This window comes from Dipodomys merriami, unplaced genomic scaffold (assembly GCF_024711535.1).
Source record: "Dipodomys merriami isolate MVZ:Mamm:240054 unplaced genomic scaffold, mDipMer1.0.p SCAF_120, whole genome shotgun sequence".
NCBI classification, from domain to species: Eukaryota; Metazoa; Chordata; class Mammalia; order Rodentia; family Heteromyidae; genus Dipodomys; species Dipodomys merriami.
The window spans coordinates 1,728,481-1,753,560 of NW_027202494.1; the positions used below are offsets into that span (position 1 = coordinate 1,728,481).

Below are 25,080 nucleotides of genomic sequence, written 5' to 3' on the forward strand. Positions count from 1 at the left end.
CCTGTACTAGTCTAACGTTGGCCCCCAGAGCCTGGGTGTGAGCCTTGAGATGGACTTCTTAGCACACAGTAGATAAGCAGCCAGGGCTGCGGGCGTGTGCTCTTCAGGAAGTCAGAACTTCCAGCTCCTTTGGTGTGTGCTGTCTCAGTCTAGCATCCAGAGCCACTGTGAGGTGTGAATAGTTCTGAGGGCCATTTCCCAATTCCTCCTCCTCTTGGCTTGTTTCTGAGTAAAACTTGCTCGTAGGTGAGCTGACTCTGCTCACTCACCCTCAGGGCTCCTCAGTGCAACTGAGATGATTTGCTTTTCACCTTTCAAAGTAAATCCAATAAGAAAGCTTAATATGAAATCTGCTAACATGGAAATAATAGTATTTAGTTTCACACAATCAGAATGACTCCCAGCAAGTTTATAACCCAGTGGGTTCATGGTGAGTTCACCCTCCCTTGCCCTTGAAATTTGATTCAGAATTTGGAACTTTCTCAGAGTGACACTCAAGTACTCTGACCCTTGAGGTGGCTGGGGGACACCTGCCCTGGCATTCTTTGGTGTCAGGTCATCTCTTGGTGCTCAAACTTTGCATAGGACCTCCAACTCGAGGTCCCAAGTAAGGCTCCAGATTCACACTTGGGACTCATTCACATCTGCAGAACTCCATGGGATAGTCTTCTATGGCAGCCTTAGTGCAAGACATTGTGCGCTCCTGGGTGCCCCCTTCTGTCAGCTGCCAGGGCTCCCTTCCTGATGCATTCACTGGATGCCACCTGCTGGATTTGCCACTGCCTGCACGCCAGAGACCCCACTCAGCACAGGGACCACACCTGGTGCTGTGCCATGTGTCCTTATCTGTACTCCTCGGTCAGAGGAGACCTGGCCTCTGCCAGTGCAAGTCTCAGGCTCTTGTGTAGGCGTCTTCATTGATCTGTGACGGGATGTCACGCCCTTGGCCCTCATCGGGGACTTGTTTTTTAGTGGCAGTCTGAGCAGTGTTCTTTAGTTACCTACAGAGAGTGCTTGGGCTGACATGTCTTCCTCGGTGCCCACAGATCCTCCTACATTCCTTTTGTGAGACATTGGTATGCTTTTTCTCAACAGAATTTAAGATCCTGGCCAAGTGTGGTGGTAACAAGTTCAAGGCCAGCTAGGCTATATAATAAGAATGTATCTCAAAAAGAAAAAAGAAGGAAGGGGGGAAGGATGAAAGGAACATCAGCTTCTGTTGTACTTCTCATTTTGCTCCAAATTTCAGGAGACTTAAGAAGTGCTTAAACTGACTGCAAGTTTATTGTGAGCCTTTGGTCATTCTACATTGGCTTCTTCTTCCCTTTGAAACAGACCATGTGCATGCATACACACACACACACACAGAAATATGCTACTTTTTTTCTAATTTTTAGTTTTCTGATTTTTCTAACATTTAAAACTTATCTAAAGAGAGTAGTTTCTCAATTCTATTCAGATTGACTAGTGTCTGGTTTTAGCAACTAGCTAAAATACTAGCACTTAAAAAATAATTTGTTGCCGGGCGCTGGTGGCTCACGCCTGTAATCCTAGCTACTCAGGAGGCTGAGATCTGAGGATCGTGGTTCAAAGCCAGCCCGGGCAGGAGAGACCGTGAGACTCCTATCTCCAATAAACCACCAGAAAACCGGAAGTGGCGCTGTAGCTCAAGTGGTAGAGCGCTTGCCTTGAGCTGAAGAGCTGAGGGACAGCGCCCAGGCCCAGAGTTCAAGCCCCACAACCAACCAAAAAATAATAATAATAATAATTTGTTGCCGGGCGCCAGTGTCTCACGCCTGTAATTCTAGCTACTAAGGAGGCTTAGATCTGAGGATCGCTGTTCAAAGCCAGCCCGGGCAGGAAAGTCTGTGAAACTCTTATCTCCAATAAACCACCAGAAAACCGGAAGTGGCACTGTAGCTCAAGTGGTAGAGCGCTAGCCTTAAGCTGAAGAGCTGAGGGACAGCGCCCAGGCCCAGAGTTCAGGCCCCATGACAGACAAAAATAATAATAATAATTTGTTTTTTGGCTGTCTTCTTTTACTGGGTATTGTAAAACATACTAAAAATGATTCTGAATCCCACACTAGCACTGAAGCTTGTTTCTGGTTTACAGGGAATTTCAGATTCGAGCCTGTAGCTGCCTCAGGTTTCAGTGTGTGAAGTCCTGTGTTTCTGTCCTAATCTATTCACTCCTTTCCCCACGTGGCTATGTGCCTGGGTTCCAGGGGAAACCAAGCTGTTCTTGTTTCTAGGAACTACCAGGAGGCTATGGTCGTGTGAAGCCTGACATTGTCACCTATGGTGCTGGAGTGCGAGGTTCTGGTGTGAAAGGGGGGTGCCGGGCCCTCTCAGGGACCAGTGTCGCCTCTCCAGTGGTCGCTGGCGCTGTCACCCTGTTAGTGAGGTAAGCATGTGCAGCACAGAGTGTCAGCTCTATCTGACCTTGGGGCAAAGGGGCAACAGTGGAGCAGACAGTGGGTTTGGGGCTCAAGGCATGCAGACTGGTGCTATCTCTGCAGGAGAGGCAGGGTCCCCACTGTTAGGGTTAGGTGATGTATGCCAATGCACCTTGTAATCTGGAGGAAGCCAGAGAGCGCTGTGTGTGGAGAATAGCTATTGACTGCGGTTTTAAATACATTGTGTGCTAGACCTGTGCATTTTCTCTTCACCTGAGTGCCATGTATTGGTCGGGGAAGAAGTTGCATCTTTTTCATGTCCTGTTTCTGTTAGGAGTCGTCAGCTTTGTTGTACCCACTTAATATGCCCACTCTGATGTTACAGAGAGATAGCAGTGTTGTGAAGCAGGTGAGCATGTCCATCTTCTCAGTGACCCTTGTTTGTTTGGGTTTTTTTTGTTTTTGTTTTTGGTCCGTTGTGGGGCTTGAACTCTGGGCCTGGGTGCTCTTCAGCTGAAGACTACCACTTGAACCACAGCGCCACTTCCAGTTTTCTGGTGGTTCATTGAAGATAAGAGTCTCATGGACGTTTCTGCCCAGGGTGGCTTTTAACTGTGATCCTCAGATCTCAGCCTCCTGGATGGCTGGGATGACAGGCGTGAGCCAGCGGCGCCCAGCTGGTCCTTGTTTGCTTTTGTGGCAGCTCAGGCTGGACCGTGAGGGGCTGAGACAGGCTGGGTTCTTCCCTGTTAAATCTCATCTACGGCAGACCAGAGCTGAGGCACAGGCCCGTCTCTGCAGATAGTGTGCCTGGTAGAGAGCTCTCAGACATGGGAGGTAGGGTGGAATCTTGCTTGCCCTGCCTGTGGTCAGGTGAACCTCGTGGGCTCACCCTCACTGGGCTAAACACCAGCCTCTGGAGCTTGTATTCACCCCTCTATCCCTCAGTAAATTGACTTCTGTTTAGCTGAGGTCCACATTTGGACACTCTTGTTTTTGTTGTAGTTTCTTGTTTGTTTTTTTGCCAGTCCTGGGGCTTGAACTCAGCACCTGGGCACTGTCCTTGAGCTTCTTTTGCTCAAGGCTAGCGCTCTACCACTTGAGCCACAATACCACTTCCAGCTTTTTCTGTGTATGTGGTACTAAGGAATCGAACCTGAGGCTTCATGATGCTAGGCAAGCACTCTACCACTGAGCTACATTCCTATCCTCAATTTTTTTTTTTGGGGGGGGGGTCCGGTCGTGGGGACTGAACTCTGGACTTGGACACTGTCCCTCAGCTCTTCAGCTCAAGGCCAGCACTCTACCACTTGAGCCACAGCGCCACTTCTGGCTTTTTTCTTATGTGGTGCTGAGGAATCGAACTCAGGGCCTCAGGCATGCAAGGCAAGCACTCTACCACTGAGCCACCTTCCCAGCCCCTCAATTTTTTTTTTTTAAGTAAGTGAGTTGCATGTTTATTTTAGCTTCTGATGGCAGAATTTATTTTGTTTATTAGTACTTGGGTCAAGTATCTGTCCACTCCTGCAGGTCAGAGGTAGGTTCTAGAAAGTGCTGCAGTGGCCTCTGAGTTGCCTTTGCTGCTAGAAACATCATCTCTCCCATTAGTGTGGCTCTCTCCCGCAGGCACACATTGAGATGCGTTGGGGAGGGAAGCCCGGTTGTATAGCTTGCTCATGCTTTTGTTCTTGCCAAGTGCCAGAGATTCAGCCAGGGCTCTTGTTTCTAGTGTTGTGCATTCTGGTAACAAAACACGGTCCACTTCGCCCACCTGCTGTGATTGTTAGCAGGAAGTGAGGGTTCCAGCTTCAGTGGAGCTGTCACCTCTGTGCTGCCCAGTGAGGGGGATGAGAAGATGGGAACTCGCCATTCCCAGTGACAGCTGTGACTGCAGACAGCTTCAGCATCAAGGAAAGCTTTTGCTTTCATCTCCTGCTGGAGATAAAAACACCTATTGTGATGTTAGGAATACCTTGTAGCTTGACAATAGCTCATGATAGATGCTGAGCCACAGGGAAGTGGAGCCTGACCTTTCCCTTTGCTTTATAGGTAGGAAGTGAAGGAGGGCTATTGACCTATAGCTTCTAGCAGTTACTTTATTCTGTCATTAAGAATTAATCGTTCTCTGTCTCCTCCTTCTGTCAGATTTTCCATTTAGAAAACTTGCCTACCCCTGAGACCAAACTGTCATGCAGAAATATTCCAAGGCTTTGTGCCTATTGATTTTTCCTCCCAGCTTGGAGATTAAAATTTACTTGTATAAAATCTATAGGTAGACCAAAATGGATTTTTTTTTAATGATAGCAAGGAGTTATTTTAGTAAAACAAAGTTAAAATAGGGACAAATAGTAAAAGAGAAACATTTCCTGCTACTCATGCCTGAAATGAGGACTCCAAAAATGAATGTTACAGACCACAATGAATGTTTTAATGATAGAGCTACCTAAGTTCCTGGCTAGGTAGAGCTGGGTATTAGTTTTCCAAGATGCATTCTGACAGTGAAATGCTGAAAGCGTCCGAGGTCCACACATCCAGGCCTCATCCACCTGGGTGACTCATCCTCCAGATGCGGGAACAAAAAGACAAAGGTTTGGTCTCCAGCCCACACCTCTGTCCCATCCTGCATTGAGTCCCTCTCCAGCATCCGCTTATGCTCATTTTCTTCCCCAGCCAGCTGATGTCCCAGATTGTGTTCACCCCTCTCATGAGGATCATACCTATGTGATAGATTTCATCATTATTGGGAAACTTAATTTTGCATAAACAGGCTGGATAAAATCATTGTTCAGAAAACCATCTGGAAGGTCACTTCCTGAACAGCTCATCCTGAGGCAGGTGCAGCAGCCAGTCACTTTTCTCGGCTTCACCCAAGAAACTCCTGTTAGAACTGAAACAAGACTGGGGGGGCTACCCAGTCCCTACCTTTGCAGTTAGGGACAGTCCAGTTTTCATTCTTTCACTGAGAGGAAATGAGCAAATTTTTACTCTCCCGCAGCACAGTCCAGAAACGTGAGCTGGTGAATCCTGCCAGTATGAAGCAGGCCCTGATCGCATCAGCCCGGAGGCTTCCTGGAGCCAACATGTTTGAGCAAGGCCATGGCAAACTGGATCTCCTTAGAGCCTATCAGATCCTCAACAGCTACAAGCCACAGGCAAGGTGGGTGTGCTGGTCTCAGTGGGCCTTTCTCCTTCACTGGTCCCTTGGATGTTTCCCTCTGCACATAAGAGCCTCAAGGACACTCAGCCTCGCATTTGGGTGCTCAGTTCTGGGTTATGGTGCGGCTTTTACTAGTGTGCTGACGGCAGAACTCAACCCACTGAGTCACCTAAGTTCTGTTACCTTCAGTGTAAGTAGTTAAAGAAAATGGCAACTCCCTGTTGGCATATTTAAACTTTTAACATAGATTTACAGAAATTTTGCAAGAAAGAATCCTCAAGAACTTGTTTCCAGCTTTCCCCGCTGACACCACCTTAGCTGATATCGTTTAATACAGGTTAAAAGTAAGGCCTGTCTTACAAGGAATCCACGACGCTGCCCTTCACGTTCCCCTTGCATTCTTTGTCCAGGATCTGGAAACTCACTGCATTTTGTGCATGATTTCCTCCTACCCTAGATAGCTCATCTAGCCTTCGTTATCACATAACTGGCTTTCTTAGAGACTGACAGGCACTTGTTTTGTCAGGTCTTTTCTCTTGATGGGTCTGAGGGGGGCTTTTTTTGTTTTTTGGTCTGTTTTGAAGTGATTTTAGATTTATGGACCATATTTAGTTGTGGATCTGAGTTTCTCTGTTGTCACATGGCCATACCCATTTGTTAGATGCCCCTCGTGCTGAACTAGGAATGGAGCTGGCCCAGCAGGTTTCATTTGAGATAAAGGAAACTGAAACAAGTGTTGATCACTCGTCCAGCCCTCACACCAGTTCTGTCCATGTCCCTGTGGGTTGTGCTCTGCTAGCACTCACGGACTCAGCTGAGTGTATGGTTGCGAGTTTCAGCAGCACAGTGAGAGTTTAGAGGGACCTGTGGGGAAAGAGGACAACTCAGTTGCACAGTCTCGAGAACTCCTGGCTTAGCTTCCTAACTCCTTCTTCCTGGCTGCTCTGAGGCGGGGACACCCTCCTGGGGCTCGGTCTAGGTTTCCATTGGGGCTGGCCACACACTTGTTCTCTGTTAGCCAGAGCAGCTCCACAGTTCCAGCCTCCAGAGGCAGGTGCTCCCACCAACTGCCTAGCAGCCTTCTGAACCCAGGAGCGCCCCATAGCAAGCTCCTCACATCACATCAGCCCCGCAAGCCAGACCATGGTTCACTGTTTCCTGCTCCTCGGTCACTAAGAGGCCTGTGTTTCTGACATACTCTTCCTTATTCCAGCTTGAGCCCCAGCTACATCGACCTGACTGAGTGTCCCTACATGTGGCCCTACTGCTCACAGCCCATCTACTATGGAGGAATGCCAACAATCGTTAATGTCACCATCCTCAATGGCATGGGTGTCACTGGGAGAATTGTGGATAAGGTGATGCTTCTCTGACTGGACGGTGACCTAGCATGGCCTAGACATTTTTGCCTTAGTTATCTGTCCTGAAGTGTAGAAAGGAAAGTTGCCCTTCTCTTCTATAGGGGACATGGGTTTCTCGTAGCCAGTCCTGCACCAAAAGGTGAGGACATTGTTTACTTTCTTGCTTCAGTGTCTCGAGTGTGGCTTCTGACAGCTAGGCCCCATCACTTCTCCATCTGCATCGTGGTGGCTGGGATGCAGGCCTCGCTGTCAATACTTTGCTCCTTGGCCTTTGGGTTTGGAGAGTTCTTTGTAGTTTGTTCACTGCTTACTTGCTAAGTAAACATCAGAACAATAAGGGCCTGGGAAAAAAAACTAGAACATTCTTTATATAGCCCCACTCTTCTAACACTGCCACTGTTTTAAAAAATAGGACTTACCATACCTAATCTGAAATACATACTTTTAAATCGTGTGGTAGGCAAGGATTCGAATCCATGCAATTTTAATTTTCTAGTTCTTGGAATCTGTCAGCATAAAACTCACATCTAACCTCAAATCTGAGTGTTTTGATTTACATAAGCTTTCTATTCAGGTAAAAATTCCTTATCAAACAGCTTCTGTGCATGTGTCACCCTTTTTTATGTAATGCGGGAAGATTATTTGAAGCGGTATTTTCCAGGCTTATCTGGTATCTTTCAGACAGCCCCCGGGCTTCTAGGTATTCATGTATCAAGTTGCCAACTTATTGAAATATTTCTAGTAACCAGTGTAGGTAATGAAGGATATGAGGCCTTTCTGTTTTCTGTATGCATTTCATTTCCACCTTGGCTTGGCTTCTGTTTTCCTGCAGCCTGACTGGCAGCCCTACTTACCACAGAATGGAGACAACATTGAAGTTGCTTTCTCCTCCTCCTCGGTATTGTGGCCTTGGTCCGGCTACCTGGCCATCTCCATTTCTGTGACCAAGAAGGCAGCTTCGTGGGAAGGCATTGCCCAAGGCCATGTCATGATCACGGTGGCCTCCCCAGCAGAGGCAGAAGTAAGTCCATGTCAGGCAGGGGCCTGTTTTTCTTGACCTTTTACCATCCCTAGCCAGGAAAGAGAGGAAGATGCTGAGGGTTGGGTGTGAACTACAGGTGGCAGATAGGATGGCCCTGGACCATCATGCACTGCCTCCAGAGTGGCTGCATCGATGGCCAGCCTCACAGAGAACAGGCTGCTGGCTTTGTTGTTGGCCCCACAGCACCAAGGACATGCCTGGGCACATCAGAAGCAGGCCTTTTACAAAGTGCTTTGAGTTTTAAGTCTTCAGCTCTTGAGTTTGAATGAAATTAGTTGTGATACCTGAACGTTTGTTGTTACCTGGTGTTTAATGTGGGTTCAGCTAGTAAGTAGAAATGACCTTTTTTTTTTTCGGTTGATCGTGGGGCTTGAACTCTGGGCTTGGGCGCTGTCCCTCAGCTCTTCAGCTCAAGGCAAGCACTCTACCACTTTAGCCACAGCGCCACTTCTGGTTTTCTAGTAGTTTATTGGAGATAAGAGTCTCATGGACTTTGCTTTCCCGGCCTGGCTTTGAACCATGATCCTCAAATCTCAGCCTCCTGAGTAGCTAGGATTACAGGTGTGAGCCACCAGTGCCTGGCTTTAGAAATGACCTTTTTAAGCTAGACTGGGTAGTGCATGCCTGTAATCCCAGCACTTGGGAGGCTGAGGCAGAAGTATTGAGAATTCAAGACCAGCTTGGGCTACATAGTGAGACCCTGTTTCAAGAAAACATAAGAGAAAAGAGATATTTTTAAACTGGAAAAACCTAAGAGTTTTTCCTGGAAAAGGACATTCCAAATTTCGAGGGATTTTTGTTTTCTTTTTCAAGGCGAAAAATGGTGCTGAACAGACTTCAACAGTGAAGCTCCCAATTAAGGTGAAAATAATTCCCACCCCTCCTCGGAGTAAGCGGGTCCTCTGGGATCAGTACCACAACCTCCGCTACCCACCAGGCTATTTCCCCAGGGACAACTTACGGATGAAAAATGATCCCCTGGACTGGTAAGCATCTGCCTTGCACTGATGCGCTCCAAACCCCTGTCCTCATGGTGCCCTGTTGGCAATTCTGCCATGCTTTGAGGACATCTCGACTTCTCTTCTAAATATTCACAAATAAACTTAGAGGAATTCTGCTGCAGCCGGGCACTGATGGCTCAGATCTGTAATCCTGGCTACTCAGGAGGCTGAGATCTGAGGATCACAGTTTGTAGCCAGCTCAGGCAGGAAAATCTGAGACTCTTCTCTCCAATCAATCATCAAAAAGCCAGAAATGCTTGGCTCAAGTGGTGGAGCATTAGCTTTGAACAAAAAAGCTCAGGGACAGTGCCCAGGACTGGCAATTAATTTGTGCTGTAAAATCCTTGTTATCATTTCCCCTCACCTCCTTCATTCAGTTAGCCAGTAAATGCAGTCAGTGTCACCTTCAGCTGGCCCTGTCCTGCTGTGTGTTCCATCCTTTGCCCCCACCTGAGTATGTCGTCAGCATCCCGCACCTGGATGCCATGTTGCCTCCCTGTGTCACTCTGTTCTCTTGATCATTTCCCAAGTGTCACATGAAAACAAGCTCTCCTGATGCCTCTTCTGACTCATTTATCTGGCAGAGACTGAGCCGCTTCCCTCTGTGGCCCCTCACGCGCCCCTGCCCACTTGCTGTCCCTTCTAGGCCATCTGAGACACATTGTTCTTGGCCCAAAAGCCAGACGTTTCTGCTTTAGGTTAGGTATTTAGGTCCATGTTTAAAATAGGTGGATGGGAGGCTGGAAGATTGGACTAGGGTACAGGATCAGAGGGAGCGGGAGGCACTGGAAGATTGGGTTACAGGAGCAGAGGGATGTGGGGATATGAGGGCTGTCCCCTACAGGGAAGCCAGCACACTTGTGCTACTGTAGAAACAGGTTCTAGAGGGAGGCCGGGGAGCATTGACTTGCCTGGCCCTTGGTTTTGCCAAGAACTGTGGGCAGAGAGGGCTGGAGAAGCCACATCAAGTAGGCCGTGCTGTCAGTCAGTCTCACTCAGGCTGTCCCTGATAGAAGACATGGCGCTTGTCCTCCAGGCTGTGGACCAGCCTCCTTGCCTCCCTGTGGCCATGCCCTAAGCTCATTGCCAGATGCAGTGGCTGCTGGCTGTTTGCTTTCTGCCACAGCCGAAGTGCTGTTTCTGTGCACCCTACGCTGCCTCTGCCCAGGCTGGCACTGCTCCTTCAGAGACGGCTGCACTTCTGAGGCAATCCCGTAACAGGACAGGCCTTTATCCCTGTGGCTCTTGCTTTTCAGGAATGGGGATCACATCCACACAAACTTCAGGGATATGTACCAGCATGTGAGAAGCATGGGCTACTTTGTGGAGGTTCTTGGCGCTCCCTTCACATGCTTTGACGCCACTCAGTATGGTGAGCCGCACATTGGACACATGTTAAATGTCTGAAAGTGAACCATTGAAGGAAACCTGGGCAGGGGCTCCCATCGAGTGGAGACCGGGAGGGAGGCTCTGATGATGTGCACACATCCTTGGTGATGATGGCCACGATGCCCAACTAAACACAGGGTTGATAGACATGGGGGGACAGAGATGTCTGCAGTTTTTGTTTTTAGTTTTAATTGTATCTTACTCCTTCGAGCAGCCAGCACTAGTTAGCAATGCCTGCTCTCTTACTCCTTGCCTCCTCCTGTGGCATTCACTACAGGGTAGCCCAAACCAAACCATTAGAAGTCAGTACCAGCCCGGTGCTGGTGGCTCACGCCTGTAATTCTAACTACTCAATGAGACTGAGATCTGGGGAGCACGGTTCCAAGCCAACTTGGTCAAGAAAGCCTGTGAAATCTTTGTCTCCAGTTAACCACCAGAGAACCAGAAGTGGTGCTATGGCTCCAAGTGGTAGAGGGCTATCCTTGAGGAAAAAGAGCTCAGGGACAGTATCCAGGTCCCGAGTTTGCTCCATGAGCAGCAACAACAACATCAAAAGTCAGTACTGTCACTGTTCCTAAAACAGTGGCACCTGCTATCAGAAGTGGCTGTCCTCAGCCTTGACCCTTTGTCCCTAGGGACTTTGCTGATGGTGGACAGTGAGGAGGAGTACTTCCCTGAGGAGATCACCAAGCTGAGGAGGGACGTAGACAATGGCCTCTCGCTCGTGGTCTTCAGTGACTGGTATAACACTTCCGTCATGAGAAAAGTGAAGTTCTATGATGAAAACACGAGGTACTGGAGCAGCTAAGGTGGCGCATGCCTTTGTGACTTGCTGGGTAGCAGAGAACAGGAGTGGAAAAGCTCTTTGTATGGAAAGAGATTGCCTGTAAGGAAAGATGCTCGTTGACCTAACACACAGTTTAGAGGTGGTCTCTTTCCTTGTTGATCTTAGGTACTCAAGCTTTAAGTTTCTGTTTAGTCCTGTTCCATTCTGTATCTTTTAATAGTAAGGTAGGCAAATTCAAAATGTACCTAAAAAACTTTGGAGACTTTCTAGTTAATTAGCTGTTGATCAAGGATCTCTAGACTAGCAAATATATTATTTGTAATAAATTTGGATTTTTTTTTCTGTATAGTCTTGTGACTTGACTGTGTAAGTTTCGTGTGTCTTTTCCCTTGCTTCTCTGATTGTGGCTGAGCAGTTAGAGGTGGTGCATTTCAGTGAAGTGCTGATTCTAATGCCATAAAATAAAGCCTTGCCATATTCTGCACATGGGTTGCCAGTTGTTTGAAGTTTTTCTCAAACCAAGCAACTGGTTCCCATTGACACTTGGGTGTGGATGGGATTGTTACCTGAGATGTGTAGTTTTGTCAGGGATACATGAAATGTGTAGGTTTTTACTTCTTGTCCTCTCTGCTGTTGCATTTCTTTCAGACAGTGGTGGATGCCAGATACAGGAGGTGCCAACATCCCAGCTCTGAACGAGCTGCTGTCTGTATGGAACATGGCATTCAGTGATGGCCTATACGAAGGGGAGTTCACCCTGGCCAGCCATGACAGTAAGGCTTATGTCTGTATGAGCGTAGGCATGAGCTATGTACTATGAGCAAGGGGGAGGGGTGAGTAAAGCAAAGTCTCAGAGCCAGGGTAATGGGATTCCTAAGCACTCTAGCATTTGGAAAGGATTAGTCAGTGCTTTCAGAACTGCCTCTGAGGCTAGACATGTAGCTCAGAGGGAAGAGTGTTTACCCAAAATGTGCAAGGCCCTGGAGTCTATCCCCAGCATCAGGAAACAAACTGAAAGTCTTCATGCACTACTCATTCTCAAATAGGAAATGCCTCATAGGTTCTGATTACTTATAAAATAATATTTGCTCCCACATAAATTTTTAGCTGTGATTTTTGTGGCCCATATAATGATAATTATTATTGACGGGCTCTTCGAGCCCTGACTGAGCTTGCCCTGTGTTTCTGGCTTCTCTGACTTGCCCTGTGTTCAGGCACTGTATATTAATCTGTTTCTTACTTGAATTTTGAGAAGATCACTTAATTTCAGTATGACAAGGAAACAGTATATTCTCAAGATTACAGACAGTCTTACAAATAGATCCAGTTGGGAGACAAGAATGCACTAGTGAAGAATGTAAATGAGTAGCTGTTGGTGGAGTGCTTGGGGTTTCTGTGCACCTGTGACTGAACAATTGTTTTCTAGTGTACTATGCATCTGGGTGCAGTATCGCTAAATTTCCAGAAGATGGCATTGTCATAACACAGACTTTTAAGGACCAAGGTAAAGAATGCTGTTCCCAGGTTTTTTGCTTCCCTCTTTTTCCACCTTCTCCCTCCCTCCTCCTCTCCCCTTTATCTCCCACCCTCTCCTCTCCTCTTCCTCCTCCCTCCCTCCCTCTTTCTTTCAATGGCTTTCTTGCATATCACTCCCACAGCATAGCATTCACCCTTCTAAATTGCTCAGTTCCATGAATTTTAGTGTATCCACAAAAGTTGTCTACCTGGCACAGTCTGCTTTTGAGAACATTTCCATCAACCCCCGAAAGGTCCATTAACAGTGTGATCTCCTTGCCCTTTTTTTTTTTTTTTTTTGTCTTTTTTGGTACTGGGGGTCAAACCCAGGACCTTGCACTGGCTAGGCAAGCGCTTTGCCACTGAGCTTCATACAGCCCAGCCCTTCTTTGCCTTTCTTTTCATTGGCAGTACTAGACATTTGAACTCAGCTGGCTTGGTACTGCTGAGCTGTGTATGTATGCCTCCAGTCCTGTTTTTTACTGGTTACTTTTAGGTTAGGCTACATGACTGAGCCTACAATGGCTTCCCTTTGTCTTTTGGAATGACAGACATGCATGCTGTCAGCTTACCTTCCATGGAAACAGGCTTGCTTACAGATTTTCTGCCGGGGCTAGGCTGGCATCCCAGTCACCCTTCCATGTGCCTTGGGATGATGGACACACACCATCGCTCACAGCTGTGGGGTGAAAGGCAGTCTCATAAGCTTTTTTGCCCAGGTTGGCCTCAAACTGCTATCTTCCTTCCTCAACTTCTCAAGAAGCTAGGATTATGGGCATTAGACACGAGTGCCTGGATTTGTTGTTGTTATCGATTCATTTTAAAACTTCTTGCAGTAGTATTTCTATACTACTTAATGTAAGCCTGGCTCTTGCTGGTAATTTGAATATACGTATATAGGGGCCATTGTAAAAGAAACAGAATTCCTTCAAGAGGGAAGCTCAAATATTTGTTGTTTCTGTCTATGGGTGGTTCTGCTTTGGTAATTTCCAGATCACTTTAGAAAAAATTTGACCATCTTTTAGCATTCTGCTTCAGCTACAGGCAGACATTGCCAGGAAGGCAGGTCAGTCCCCAGCTCAGTATCCATGACATCACCAAGTGCTTTATGTGCAGAGCCCGCCTGGTGAGTAGGGAGGAACAGGGGTAAGCCTTTGAAAGCCCGGCATGGAGCATAGGGCAGCAAGAGGACCTGGGGATGGTCTTCCCACACATCTCATGTGCAGGTAGTGATGTCTTCAGCATGCCTACCCTGCACCACTGTAAAGAGACCATTCTCTGGAATTGAGAATTAGGGACTGTTTTATTCACTGAAGACATGAAACTAAGATTTCTCAGATAACCTGCTTATGGCTGCAAGATAGAACTTAATTCATATTGCCTGGGAGGGTTTTCTTCTTTCCTCAAGGCAGATCAATCCTTGTTACCTAGGGGTATATTTTAACTGTCAGGTTTTTTTTCCCCTTCAAGGCAAGGCCAGTCCATTAACAATTCTGTTACCTAGAGATACATTTCAACTGTCACAAGGACACACTGATCATGTTTTGCCAAGCCCTCAGCCCAGTTCCCCGTGGTAATTTTCCTAACAAAAGCAGTTCTCATAGGCATGTACTTCCAGTGCTGGGTGCAGGGAAAAGGTGAAAAGCACGATCACAGGATTAGTTAGCTACCCTCTGGCAGCTCATCGCTTTGACCAGGCAGGGTGGGGGGGAAGGGGTAGTATATCAAAGGTAGATTTAACCATTCACAGTCTATTTGGTGTTTGAGAATAAAACTCAACTGCTTTGGTTTGACATGGGGTACAGTCCAGGTTATGCTGGATCTCATCAAGCCAGGAGGCCAAATGGCTACTTGGTGTACATTTCCCTAGTTCTCCTATTCTCTTGCTCCACCTTGCCCTCCTCCAGAGAACACTGCATTTTATTCTACTTGGCTCCTTGTGAGACTATACAGGGAGGGCCAGAAATGCAGCACTCACTTACCATAGACCTGTTAGATATTGTTGCTGCATCAAGCCCTGGCTTCTGGGGAGGGGGAGGAGACTGCACGATACCCCTGACGCTGCCGCCCATGCATTTATCCCATTTTAACCTCCTCATTAAACATTCCACACTGTGTCATCTGTAGAGGCAGAGGTAGGGATGCTTTCCTTATGGAACATTTGTACTTGTGGCTTTTAGTAAAATTCCACCAGTAGCTCCCACTACAAGGAAGTGTCCACAGATAGACTTATGAAGAGGTTTTGTTATTATTAGGGAAATATTTAAAACACTGTAGTGAGACGGGCTGGGATGTAGCTCAGTGGCAAAGCGCTTGCTTAGCAAGTGCAACGTCCTGGGTTCGATCCCCAGTACCAAAAAAGAAAAGACAAAAAAAAACACAGTTAAAAAAAACCCAAACAAAAAAAAAAACACTGTAGTGAGAGCTACTGGTAGAATTTTACTAAAACTGAAATTGAGACTTGAGATACTGCTTTCCTGTTCTTAAAAGTTTGCACTGTTTTGACTGAATATTAGGGTTTTGTTTGGTTTTGTTTTTGGTCACGTAGATTAAATCTAGAAAACAATTCCCCAACAAAACCTCTTCTGTTTCATCGTTGTGTTGTTCCAGGATTGGAGGTTTTAAAGCAGGAAACGGCAGTTGTTGAAAATGTCCCCATTTTGGGACTTTATCAGGTTCCGTCTGAGGGTGGAGGCCGGATTGTGCTGTACGGAGACTCCAATTGCTTGGATGATAGTCACCGACAGAAGGGTGAGATAAAGCAGGGGATGGGCTGTGGGGGTGAACTCTTGCCTGCCACACACAAGCACGAGCCCCTGGGTTCTGTCCCCAGTACTCCAGAACAACAATAGCTACCACAGGGGCTTGGACACAGGAACCCCACATTTCCTTTGTGCCTGGAAAGGGTTTTTGAGAGGCTAGTGAATGAACAGCACCTGCTCATAGGAGCCAGGGACAGCAGGCTCGAGAGCTCCAGGGACTGGAATTGCTTGCAATATTCTGATAAGTATCTAAGGGTTGATAGGTTTAGGCAAAAGAAAACTGCCTTTACAGGCCTCAATGCCACTCCTGTCTTCCCAGCCCACAGCCAGTGGGCCAGGGTGACCTGTGTGTAAGCCCTGGATTCAGCTGACCCAGCTTTTGCTTCCTGCTGGGCAGGGTGCACTTTGCAAGTGCAACCATGTGGGAGTGCCCTATTCTGCTCTGGTCCACTCTTGTTCATGGCTGTCTCTGACCAGCAGGAGATAAAGATGGGGCAAAGAGAGAGGACTCAGCCCCCTTCTTGTCTTGGGTCTTCTGGATGAAAGGCTTTTGAGCTGGGACACAGACTTTAAAGTAGGGTAGTGAAGGTGCTCTGCCTTCCTAACTGGTAAGAGGAAGCCAGGACCTCCCAGCTCACTGGAGGGCAGGGCAGGGCAGGGAAGGGAAGGGACTGTTAGCACCCAGGGTTCACAGGCTTCCTTTTCGAGCTGAGCATGGTGCATTGCACCTCTCCCAGCTCCCATGTAAAGTTGTGGCTGACTAAGTTTCAGGTGTTATGTAAAGCCTTAGAATATGACTGGGTTTTTAGAAATTAAAAAAATGAGGTTAGAGTCACAGTAGATGGAAGATTAATGTCTCGTTTCCACAGAGATGCTCTTTTAAGATCTGAGATCTCCTGGTAAGAGGCTTTATTAAAATTTTAAATACCTGAGAGGACTGTCGTATCCCTGCCTTTCAAACAGTGGCTTTTAGCATCTTCTGTGGGCTTCACGCCTTGACCAGAAGTGCTGCTTCAAGAAGAGCATGTAGTGCACTCTCCTGTCAGGTTGCCCGGGTGGTGTTGATGGGGCATCACAGCCCCCTGAGGAAGGAGCTATCGTATGGCTCAGAGATGCGAGGTGGCCTGAGAAAAGGCCTGACTGTGTGTCTGGGACCCAGAAACTCAGCCACCCTGGCTGTGCCCCTCACAGTGTAAATCACATTTTCTGCCCCTGGTTGCTGGTCATGCTGTCCAGCCCTGCCCTCTGCCCCCTGGTCTGGGGGTCCCCACTCTCCAGGCCATTGTTTTCTCATGGATGTCACATGGTCTTGCTGTCTCTGCATGAACCCTGCTCTGTCCTTGGTCATGAGGGTCCAGGGCTGAGTGTGACATCCAGATAGCCAAGCCAGCCCAGTCATACTGACCTGCACTGACCCTTGGGGGTGAAGCTGTGGAGCACATGGGCTGGGGACTGAGTGGAAAGTACATGCTTCGTGGGAAGAGGGGACCTGTACTTGTGACATCCTAAACCCCTTCCCCTCGTTCTGGGGGCTAGCTTTCTGTTGCTTCCCTGTGACGATAGCTGGGTTTTTTTTTGTTTTTGTTTTTGGCCCGGTCATGGGGCCTGAACTCTGGGCCTGGCGCTGTCCCTCAGCTCTTCAGCTCAAGGCTAGCACTTTACCACTTGAGCCACAGTGCCACTTCCGGTTTTTTTTCTTTTTTGCTTATGTGGTGCTGAGGAATCGAACCCAGGGCCTCATGCATGCAAGGCAAGCGCTCTACCACTGAGCCACCTTCCCAGCCCACGATAGCTGGTTTTACAACTCATTCCTTAACAGCATGCTTGTTGCCTTTGCAGACTGCTTTTGGCTTCTGGATGCCCTTCTGCAGTATACATCCTATGGGGTGACCCCTCCCAGCCTTAGCCACTCGGGGAACCGGCAGCGCCCTCCCAGCGGGGTGGGCTCAGCCCCTCCCGAGAGGATGGAAGGTGAGTATGCAGCCCCCAGGTGCCTCCGCAGGGAGACAGAGCCAGCCCCGCATTGCTGTGTTGGGAATCAGTCATGTCCTGTAGCCAGTGGGGCCTGTGTGCCTGTGAGCAGCCCGTGTTTCCTTGCTGGCTGCTGGGGGCTGACTGGGTGGTGAGAGAGTGCAGGGGCTATCCTCTCTGACTCAGGATGGAAGGCACTGTGGTCTGCGTGGTCATCTATATCCATCGTCCCCCTTACCACCAAGATGAGGCCCCTGCAGTGGACAAGGACAGGGATAGCACTCGATAGATAACACACCAGGCTGGGCGCTGTGCAGGGAGGATAGGTATAACCCAGTAGTTGTGTGAAGGGCACGCTCATTTCCCATGAGCACACGGGTGTTCTGGAACTGTAGAACACTGCTGCTGAGTGTGTGGCCGCCAGCCTTATGCAACACAGAAAGGAGATAGAGCTAAAGATACCAGGCATAGTGGTACCTGACTAATCCTAGCGCTCAGAAGGCTGAAGCTGGAGTGTCTAGGGTCAACCAGAGCTTCATAACAAGATCCTGCCTCAAAAAGGAACAAACAAAACCAAAGTCATTTTTTTTTTTTGTCAGTCATGGGGCTTGAACTCTGGGCCTGAACACTGTCCTCAGCTCTTCAGCTCAAGGCTAGTGCTCTACCACTTGAGCCACAGCACCACTTCCCCCAAAGAAATTTTTATGGCTAAAGTTTAAGTGAAAGTTATTTTAATCACTTTAGTGTAAAACATCAAAAGCATCATTTTGACATATGCCACCACCCATTCCAGTTGCTCAGCCACATGTAGCTAGCAGTTATAGTAAAAGATGGCCCACATCCAAGAGATGTCAGAACCTTTGAAACTGCAGGGTACACACACACTCTTTGGCCAGAAACTGCGGGGTATACACACACTTTGGCCAGAAACTGCGGGGTACACACACACTTTGGCCAGAAACTGCGGGACACACACACACACACACACACACTTTGGCCAGAAACAGCGGACACACACACACACACACACACACACACACACTTTGGCCAGAAACTGCGGGGTATAACACACACTTTGGCCAGAAACTGCGGGACACACACACACACACACTTTGGCCAGAAACTGCGGAGTATACACACACTTTGGCCAGAAACTGCAGGACACACACACACACACACACACACAGTTTGGCTAGAAACTGCGGACACACACACACACACACACACACACTTTGACCAGAAACTGCAGGCACACACACACACACACACACACACACACACACACACTTTGGCCAGAAACTGCGGGCGTGTGTGCACACACACACACACACACACACTTTGGCCAGAAAATTATTATGCAAGAAAAAGGTGGTTCTGTGGGGAACACACACACACTTTGGCCAGAAACTGCGGGGTACACACATACACTTTGGCCAGAAACTGCCGGACACACACACACGGGCACACACACACGGACACACACGGACACACACGGACACACACACACACACACACACACACACACACACACATACACACACACACACACACACACACACACACACACACACACACACACACACACACACACACACACACTTTGGCCAAAAAAATTATGCAAGAAAAAGGTGGTTCCATGGCGCACACACACACACACACACACACACACACACACACACACACACACACACTTTGGCCAAAAAAATTATGCAAGAAAAAGGTGGTTCCATGGCACTGGCGTCAGATTTGTTTCTTCAAAGGTGACTAGCAACAGCTGGCCTGCCAGGGCTGCACCTGTTGTCTGGTGGCATCAGGGATGACCTTGGAAGCACGCAGGGATGTGGGGGACTGCACACATGTCGGCAGTCAGGCACACAGACACAAAGCCCATTTTCTCCCTGGCGTCTTGGGTGATGGCTGCTCTTTTGTTGCTTTTGCTGCTGCCACAGGAAACCATCTTCATCGCTACTCCAAGGTTCTCGAAGCCCACTTGGGAGACCCGAAACCTCGGCCACTACCAGCCTGTCCACACTTGTCCTGGGCCAAGCCCCAGCCTTTGAATGAGACAGCGCCCAGGTCAGTGCCTGCCAGTGCCTTTCCCTTGCCCCTCAGGGCCTGTGACTCACTCCTTTGTCATTTTCTGATGAGTCCCATATTGCCTTTTGGTGGCACAAAAGAGTGCCTTGGGAAATAAGCATTGTGCTGCTCTGGCAGTCCTTGTTTAAAACCCAAGACACCTCCCCCCCCCCCCCCCCCAAAGCAGCCACTGTGGCTCAGCGTAGGGCTTGTGATTACCCTCTGCGGTTGCACTCCCTGCTGAGGTGTCCACTATGAAGTGAAACACAGGCTCTTGTCACTTGCCAGGGCGGAGACTGCCTGTGGGTGTGGCCTCTGCCATGGAAGCCCACCCAGGTGAGTGTGTGGGTACCGTTCACCTTCCGTGCTGGTTGTATTGCTAGGGGAGCACCTCCTCTTGTGCCATCCCTGACCTCCGCCTACTGAGCAGTGTAGCACTGTCTGTGGGCCCGAGTGGCCCTGTTCCCCCCTCCCCCGCCTCTTCTCCAATCATCCCGCTCCAGTTGCCACCCATGAAGTTCCACCGCTGTCTCTCTTGGTCAGGATAAGCCAGTCCCTGCTCTCCCTCTCTCCAGTGCTCCTGCCCCAGCAGGATGAAAGGAGGAGGATGGGGGCCAGGTATCCCAGGAACTGCCATCAGCAGAGTGCCACTTCCTTGCCCCCACTTCTGCTGACAATAGATCCCTCTACACGCTTTTTCCTCCCCCTACTGGGATCAGTGTGGATGGTGGACAGGGCTCCACACGTACTGGAGGCAAAGTGTTCTCTGCTTGACGTGAACAGCAGTTGGTCAGCCTGTGCTGTGTCTTCACCCAGAGTGCGCCTCAGCGCAAACAAGGAGGTTAGAACAGCACAGCGTCTTCTCTCTAAACTTTTAATTACTGAATACATTGCCATTCTAGTGTCACCCCATTATTTAAACTTCTGACATGCTTCCATTTTTGCACCCTATGTATTTATAACCCTCTATTATCCTGGCATTCAAGCCAGACTTTAAATTCCAGACATGCTCAGCAGCTCATACTCAAAGGACAGTCAGTGTTCACTAAAGTTCCAGAAACTCAATTATTCTCCACAAGCTGTTTAAGGCTCTGAAACAGATAATGGTGCCCTCGCTATCTACCGTCCACATCAAATAAGCCAGCAAACATGAGGTGCATTGGAGGTGCTGATAAAGTCCAACTCCTGCAGTTTTGATTCTGACTGACCCTCAGTAATCCCTGCTCCTTAACGTGCTGCTGCATCAATTTATCTCACATTTCCCATCTAGTGGGAAATTATTCTCAGTCCTCAGAGACCTCTGAATCTGTGAAGACTAGAGTATAGTGTTGGCCAGCAGCAGGGTCTGGGGCTGTGCTGTGTGAAATGTCCTTAGATGCACTGGGAGCCTCAGCCCTAGGAGGAGGTTGCTCTGCCTGTACCTGCCTTCTCTGAAAGACTTCGGTGGTGGTGATGTGAGCATGCTGGTACTGTGACTGCTCCCCCGAGAAATGCCATCACCAGGTCATGGGGCTCCAGAGTAGAGTGACCATTAGAATCCAGAGTGGCTCCTGCGCACTCAGCCCAGATATGACCGATTCCATGACTGTCAGTTAAATGTCCAGACTGGTTACCCCAGAGCTATAAAGTCGTGCACAAGTACAGGCAGGTTATGGGCTTGGAAATTCCCAGTCCTGCTCCTAGGAAAGCCTAACCTCCACCCTGGTGCTGCTGTTGGGACCGGCTGTCTTTGGCTTCATTCAACCAGACACACGCTGACAGCTTCCTGATGACAGCAGAAAAGCAGGGCATTCTCCAACTGCAGGCCTGCTCCTCCCTGTGTCTAACGGCCCCTCCTGATGGCAGCAGAAAAGCCAGGCATTCTCCAACTGCAGGCCTGCTCTTCCCTCTGTTGAACTGGCCCTCCCGAGTCGCCTGCTGCTGTCTACAGTGCTCAGCCCCTATGCTCTTCAGGTCTAGTTGCACTGGCTCAAACAAGTTCCTCAGACCAAGACCAGCAGTAACCATGTCTTGAACGCTCAACACATTCCTCTCATGGAGCAAAATGTCCCTCACAGAGCGAAATGTCCTCCACCCAGAGCACCACGTCCCTTTCACAGAAATGTCCTCCACCCAGTGTGCTGTGTTCCTCTCACAGAGAGAAATGTCTCCCACCCAGAGCACCACGTCCCTCTCACAGAGTGAAATGTCCCCACCCAGTGTGCTGTGTTCCTCTCACAGAAAGAAATGTCTCCCGCCCAGAGCCCCGTGTCCCTCCCCCAGAGCACACTGCCTCTCGTAGGACACCTTGTCCCGCACAGAGCGTGCATGCTTTATCGGTGGCTGCCACTCTTCAGCCCAAGCAGGCAGGTGTTGCTTCTCTTCACTGCTTGGCTGCTCGTGAGTTTTATCCCGTTCTTTCTGTGGATGGTGGTTTCCTTAAGGGCACAAGATGCCCAGTTCTCATGTGTTGTTGGGGTGTCCTCACTGTGCTCTGTACATCCTCAGGAAGTTCAAGTGGAGCCCACTCTCTTACTGCTTCGGGAGAGGAACTTGGGCTCCTCCATCCACTGCTCCTTGCAGAAGTGCTGTGAGTGGAGAGGGGCTGGTGTGCAGTGTTACAAACCCTGGATGTTACAAATCCTGAGGTCTATGGCACGAGGTTGGTTTTGGCCTGGAAAAGATGGCTCCCACTGGCTGCTGAGCTGGTAGTTAGGCAGACAAAGCCCTTCCCTGTGACCTGTAGACACGTGTTGCTCTCAGGCTTGGGTTAAGCTTCCTGGGCTGGTGCAGTTGGTTATCTTTGTTTTCATCATTTCTTTGAAGTAATCTTTGGAAACACCAGAAGTTACTCTCCATCGACCTGGACAAAGTGGTATTACCCAACTTCCGATCGAATCGCCCTCAAGTGAGACCCTTGTCCCCTGGAGAGAGTGGTGCCTGGGACATTCCTGGAGGTGAGCCCTTAGGCACTTCCTCGCATGCTGAGTCTTTTGAGTTGTCCCATGGTCTGCCCTCCGTCCTCCCTCCTCCAGAGGTGGGCCAGGCCACCCCTGTTTGCCTTCCTGGGAACCATGATAGCCCTGGACACGTGTGTGTGATACAGGTCAGCAAGACCAAGAGCAGGAAGATGGCACTCTTTCCGAAGTCCATTCTCCATTTCTTTTATTAAAGTTTCTAGTCATTTGCATACCCTATGAAAGTTGTGCAAGCCAGCATGTATTGTGTTCTTCAGGCTACCTGCTGCAGCTAGCTGTGCAGTGGCAGGTCTCCTGTTCCTTCTCCCAGCCCCTACTGCCTGAGATCCCTGTGGCCCTGAGGTGTGTCCTGCCCTGACCCTGGAGGACACTGAAGCCTAAGTAGACTTTGTAGCCAGGTTCTCCTTCAGCCAGACCATTGATACCAAGTCACTCAGCTGAGCACAGAGCAGCTCTGGGAACTTCACCTTCGGGGGGGGGGGGGGGGAGGCGGGGGGGCGGGTCACAGTTCCCAATAGGGAGCTCTTTGGACTTCAGAAATAGACCAAGGGGCTGGGAAGGTGGCTCAGTGGTAGAGCACTTGCCTTGCATGCTCAAGGCCCTGGGTTCGATTCCTCAGCACCACATAAGCAAAAAGAAGCCAGAAGTGGCGCTGTGGCTCAAGTGGTAGAGCACTAGCCTTGAGCTGAAGAGCTGAGGGACAGCACCCAGGCCCAGAGTTCAGGCCCCACGACCAGACCAAAAAAAAAAAAAAAAAACAGACCAAGAACTCCAGGAATCATATAGGCTTAGTCTTTGCCACCTAGTCCTGGAGACTTGGTGTGTTGACTCAGGCCTAGGGTGCAGTGATGGGGACAAGCTTAGGACTCCTCAGCAACATCTCCACAAGGGTCCTCCAGCCAGATGTCCCACACAGGCAGGGCGCCCCAATCCTCCAACCAGGTGTCCCATGCTGCAGGGCGCCCCGGTTCTCCAACCAGGTGTTCCATGCTGCAGGGCCTCTGGCCAACAGCCCTTGGCCTGCCCTCTTTCTCCCTAGATGGAGACTTGACTGTCTTCAGGTGCTTTTGGGAGCCAAGTCCCTTATGCACACAGGAGTGCTCATGCTCAGATGCGGAGCATGCAGCTGTACATTCTGTCCTGCCCACACTCCCCACACCACATAGCAGCCTCCGTTACTGGGCTCAGGCTGCAGAGTGAGGTCGCCTTGCCAGGTCAGCTAGTGAATCTACTGGCCTTTAGCTTCTGACGAGCAACTCTTACAGAAAGGCTGTTCTGCTAATCCTTGCCTCCCTGTCCCTTTGCAGGAATTAGGCCCGGCCGCTACAACCAGGAGGTAGGCCAGACCATCCCTGTCTTTGCCTTCCTGGGAGCCATGGTGGTCCTGGCCTTCTTTGTGGTGCAGATCAATAAGGCCAAGAGCAGGCCGAAGCGGAGGAAGCCCAGGGTAAAACGCCCACAGCTCATACAGCAGGCCCACCCACCTAAGACCCCGTCAGTGTGACCATCGGTCTGGCTGACCATTGTCCTGATCACCCTGGTGGGCAAGTAGAGCCCAGACAGTGTTTCAAGGGGTCCCCATGCCAGGGCCTCCCCTCCTCCGATGCACCCAGGCCCGCAGTACCTCCTGAAGTACCTCATGGCCCTGGGCACCAGTAAGAAGGACTCCACGGTCAGCCTCACGTGGTGTCATGCCTGACCAGGCACCAGAGATGGCTCTGCCCTGAGAGGACAACATATTTTCTCCGTAAGCTCAGCCGCCCTGACCGAGCTAAGATACATGCGCTTGTTAAAGGCTATTTTCTATATTTATTGTGGAGAAGAGTCACTTTAAAGACTTGTGCTATTTGAAGCAAAGCTATTTTTTTTGTTAATGGAATGCAGTTTTCTACTCTTACACCATGAGAAACAACACAGATTCCGTGGTCTCCTTTTGGATGAGAGGACAGATTTGAAGGAAACTTGCACAAATCTGTGAAACATAGACCTTTGCTTTATTTTTATAAGTATCAACTGCCATCATGTTTTGTAATTTGGGGTCTTGATTTCACCATTGTTGGTGAGGAATTTTCAATAAATATACATAACCTGTCTGAAGCTGAAAATTTGTGTAACAAGTTCTTTCACTTGTCCATTTCTGTTTATGACAGTCTGCAGGAATTCTGAGTTAACCTGTTAATTGTTCCAAGATGTTCCACTTTACAGTGTATAACCCAGTAGGTTATGCAAACACTAGTTGGCATGCTAACTCCAGAACACTGTCCCAGGACAAACCACAGCCCCATTAGCAGTCACCCACCTTTTCCCCTTCCAGCCCCCCAGCTCTGTCGGGGATTTGCCTGTGTGATCTCAGCGGAGTGTCCACATAGCGCCCTTGTAGCTGTTCTCTCTCACTGTGTGTCCTGGCTTCAAGGTTCTCCCACGTGTCAGAACTTGCTTCTTTTGGAGGTGAGCTTCCTGGAGGTGAGCTGCTTTTTGATGGCTGTGGAGGGGCCACTTGGGGTGTGATGTCCCATGCTGCTGCAGTGAGCAGCACTGGGAGCAGGGAAATCTTGCTCCGTGTGGCCCCTTGTAAAGTGGTGTGCCAGTACTGCAGAAGTGGCTGTCTGGTTAGGCCCCCAAGTGCCTCGGTGCTCTTGTCATCTTGGTTTGCATGTTCATAAA

The 25,080-nt window shown here is 49.2% G+C and overlaps 1 protein-coding gene across 2 annotated transcripts in view; it reads left to right on the forward strand.

Annotated features, from left to right (window-relative positions):
- Positions 1 to 24,521, forward strand: part of LOC138823538 (membrane-bound transcription factor site-1 protease) — a 45,596-nt gene extending 21,075 nt beyond the window's left edge. For both annotated transcript variants that reach the window (XM_070016917.1, XM_070016916.1), the window contains 14 exons: positions 2,255 to 2,406; positions 5,394 to 5,555; positions 6,769 to 6,913; positions 7,749 to 7,937; positions 8,772 to 8,944; positions 10,216 to 10,331; positions 10,984 to 11,140; positions 11,784 to 11,908; positions 12,562 to 12,639; positions 15,261 to 15,401; positions 17,252 to 17,383; positions 19,333 to 19,459; positions 22,265 to 22,395; positions 23,724 to 24,521. In XM_070016917.1, the coding sequence (XP_069873018.1) occupies positions 2,255 to 2,406; positions 5,394 to 5,555; positions 6,769 to 6,913; positions 7,749 to 7,937; positions 8,772 to 8,944; positions 10,216 to 10,331; positions 10,984 to 11,140; positions 11,784 to 11,908; positions 12,562 to 12,639; positions 15,261 to 15,401; positions 17,252 to 17,383; positions 19,333 to 19,459; positions 22,265 to 22,395; positions 23,724 to 23,920 (2,025 nt within the window). In that variant the 3' untranslated portion in view covers positions 23,921 to 24,521. The remainder of the gene's footprint in view (positions 1 to 2,254; positions 2,407 to 5,393; positions 5,556 to 6,768; positions 6,914 to 7,748; positions 7,938 to 8,771; positions 8,945 to 10,215; positions 10,332 to 10,983; positions 11,141 to 11,783; positions 11,909 to 12,561; positions 12,640 to 15,260; positions 15,402 to 17,251; positions 17,384 to 19,332; positions 19,460 to 22,264; positions 22,396 to 23,723) is intronic.
- The last annotated feature ends 559 nt before the right edge of the window (positions 24,522 to 25,080 follow it).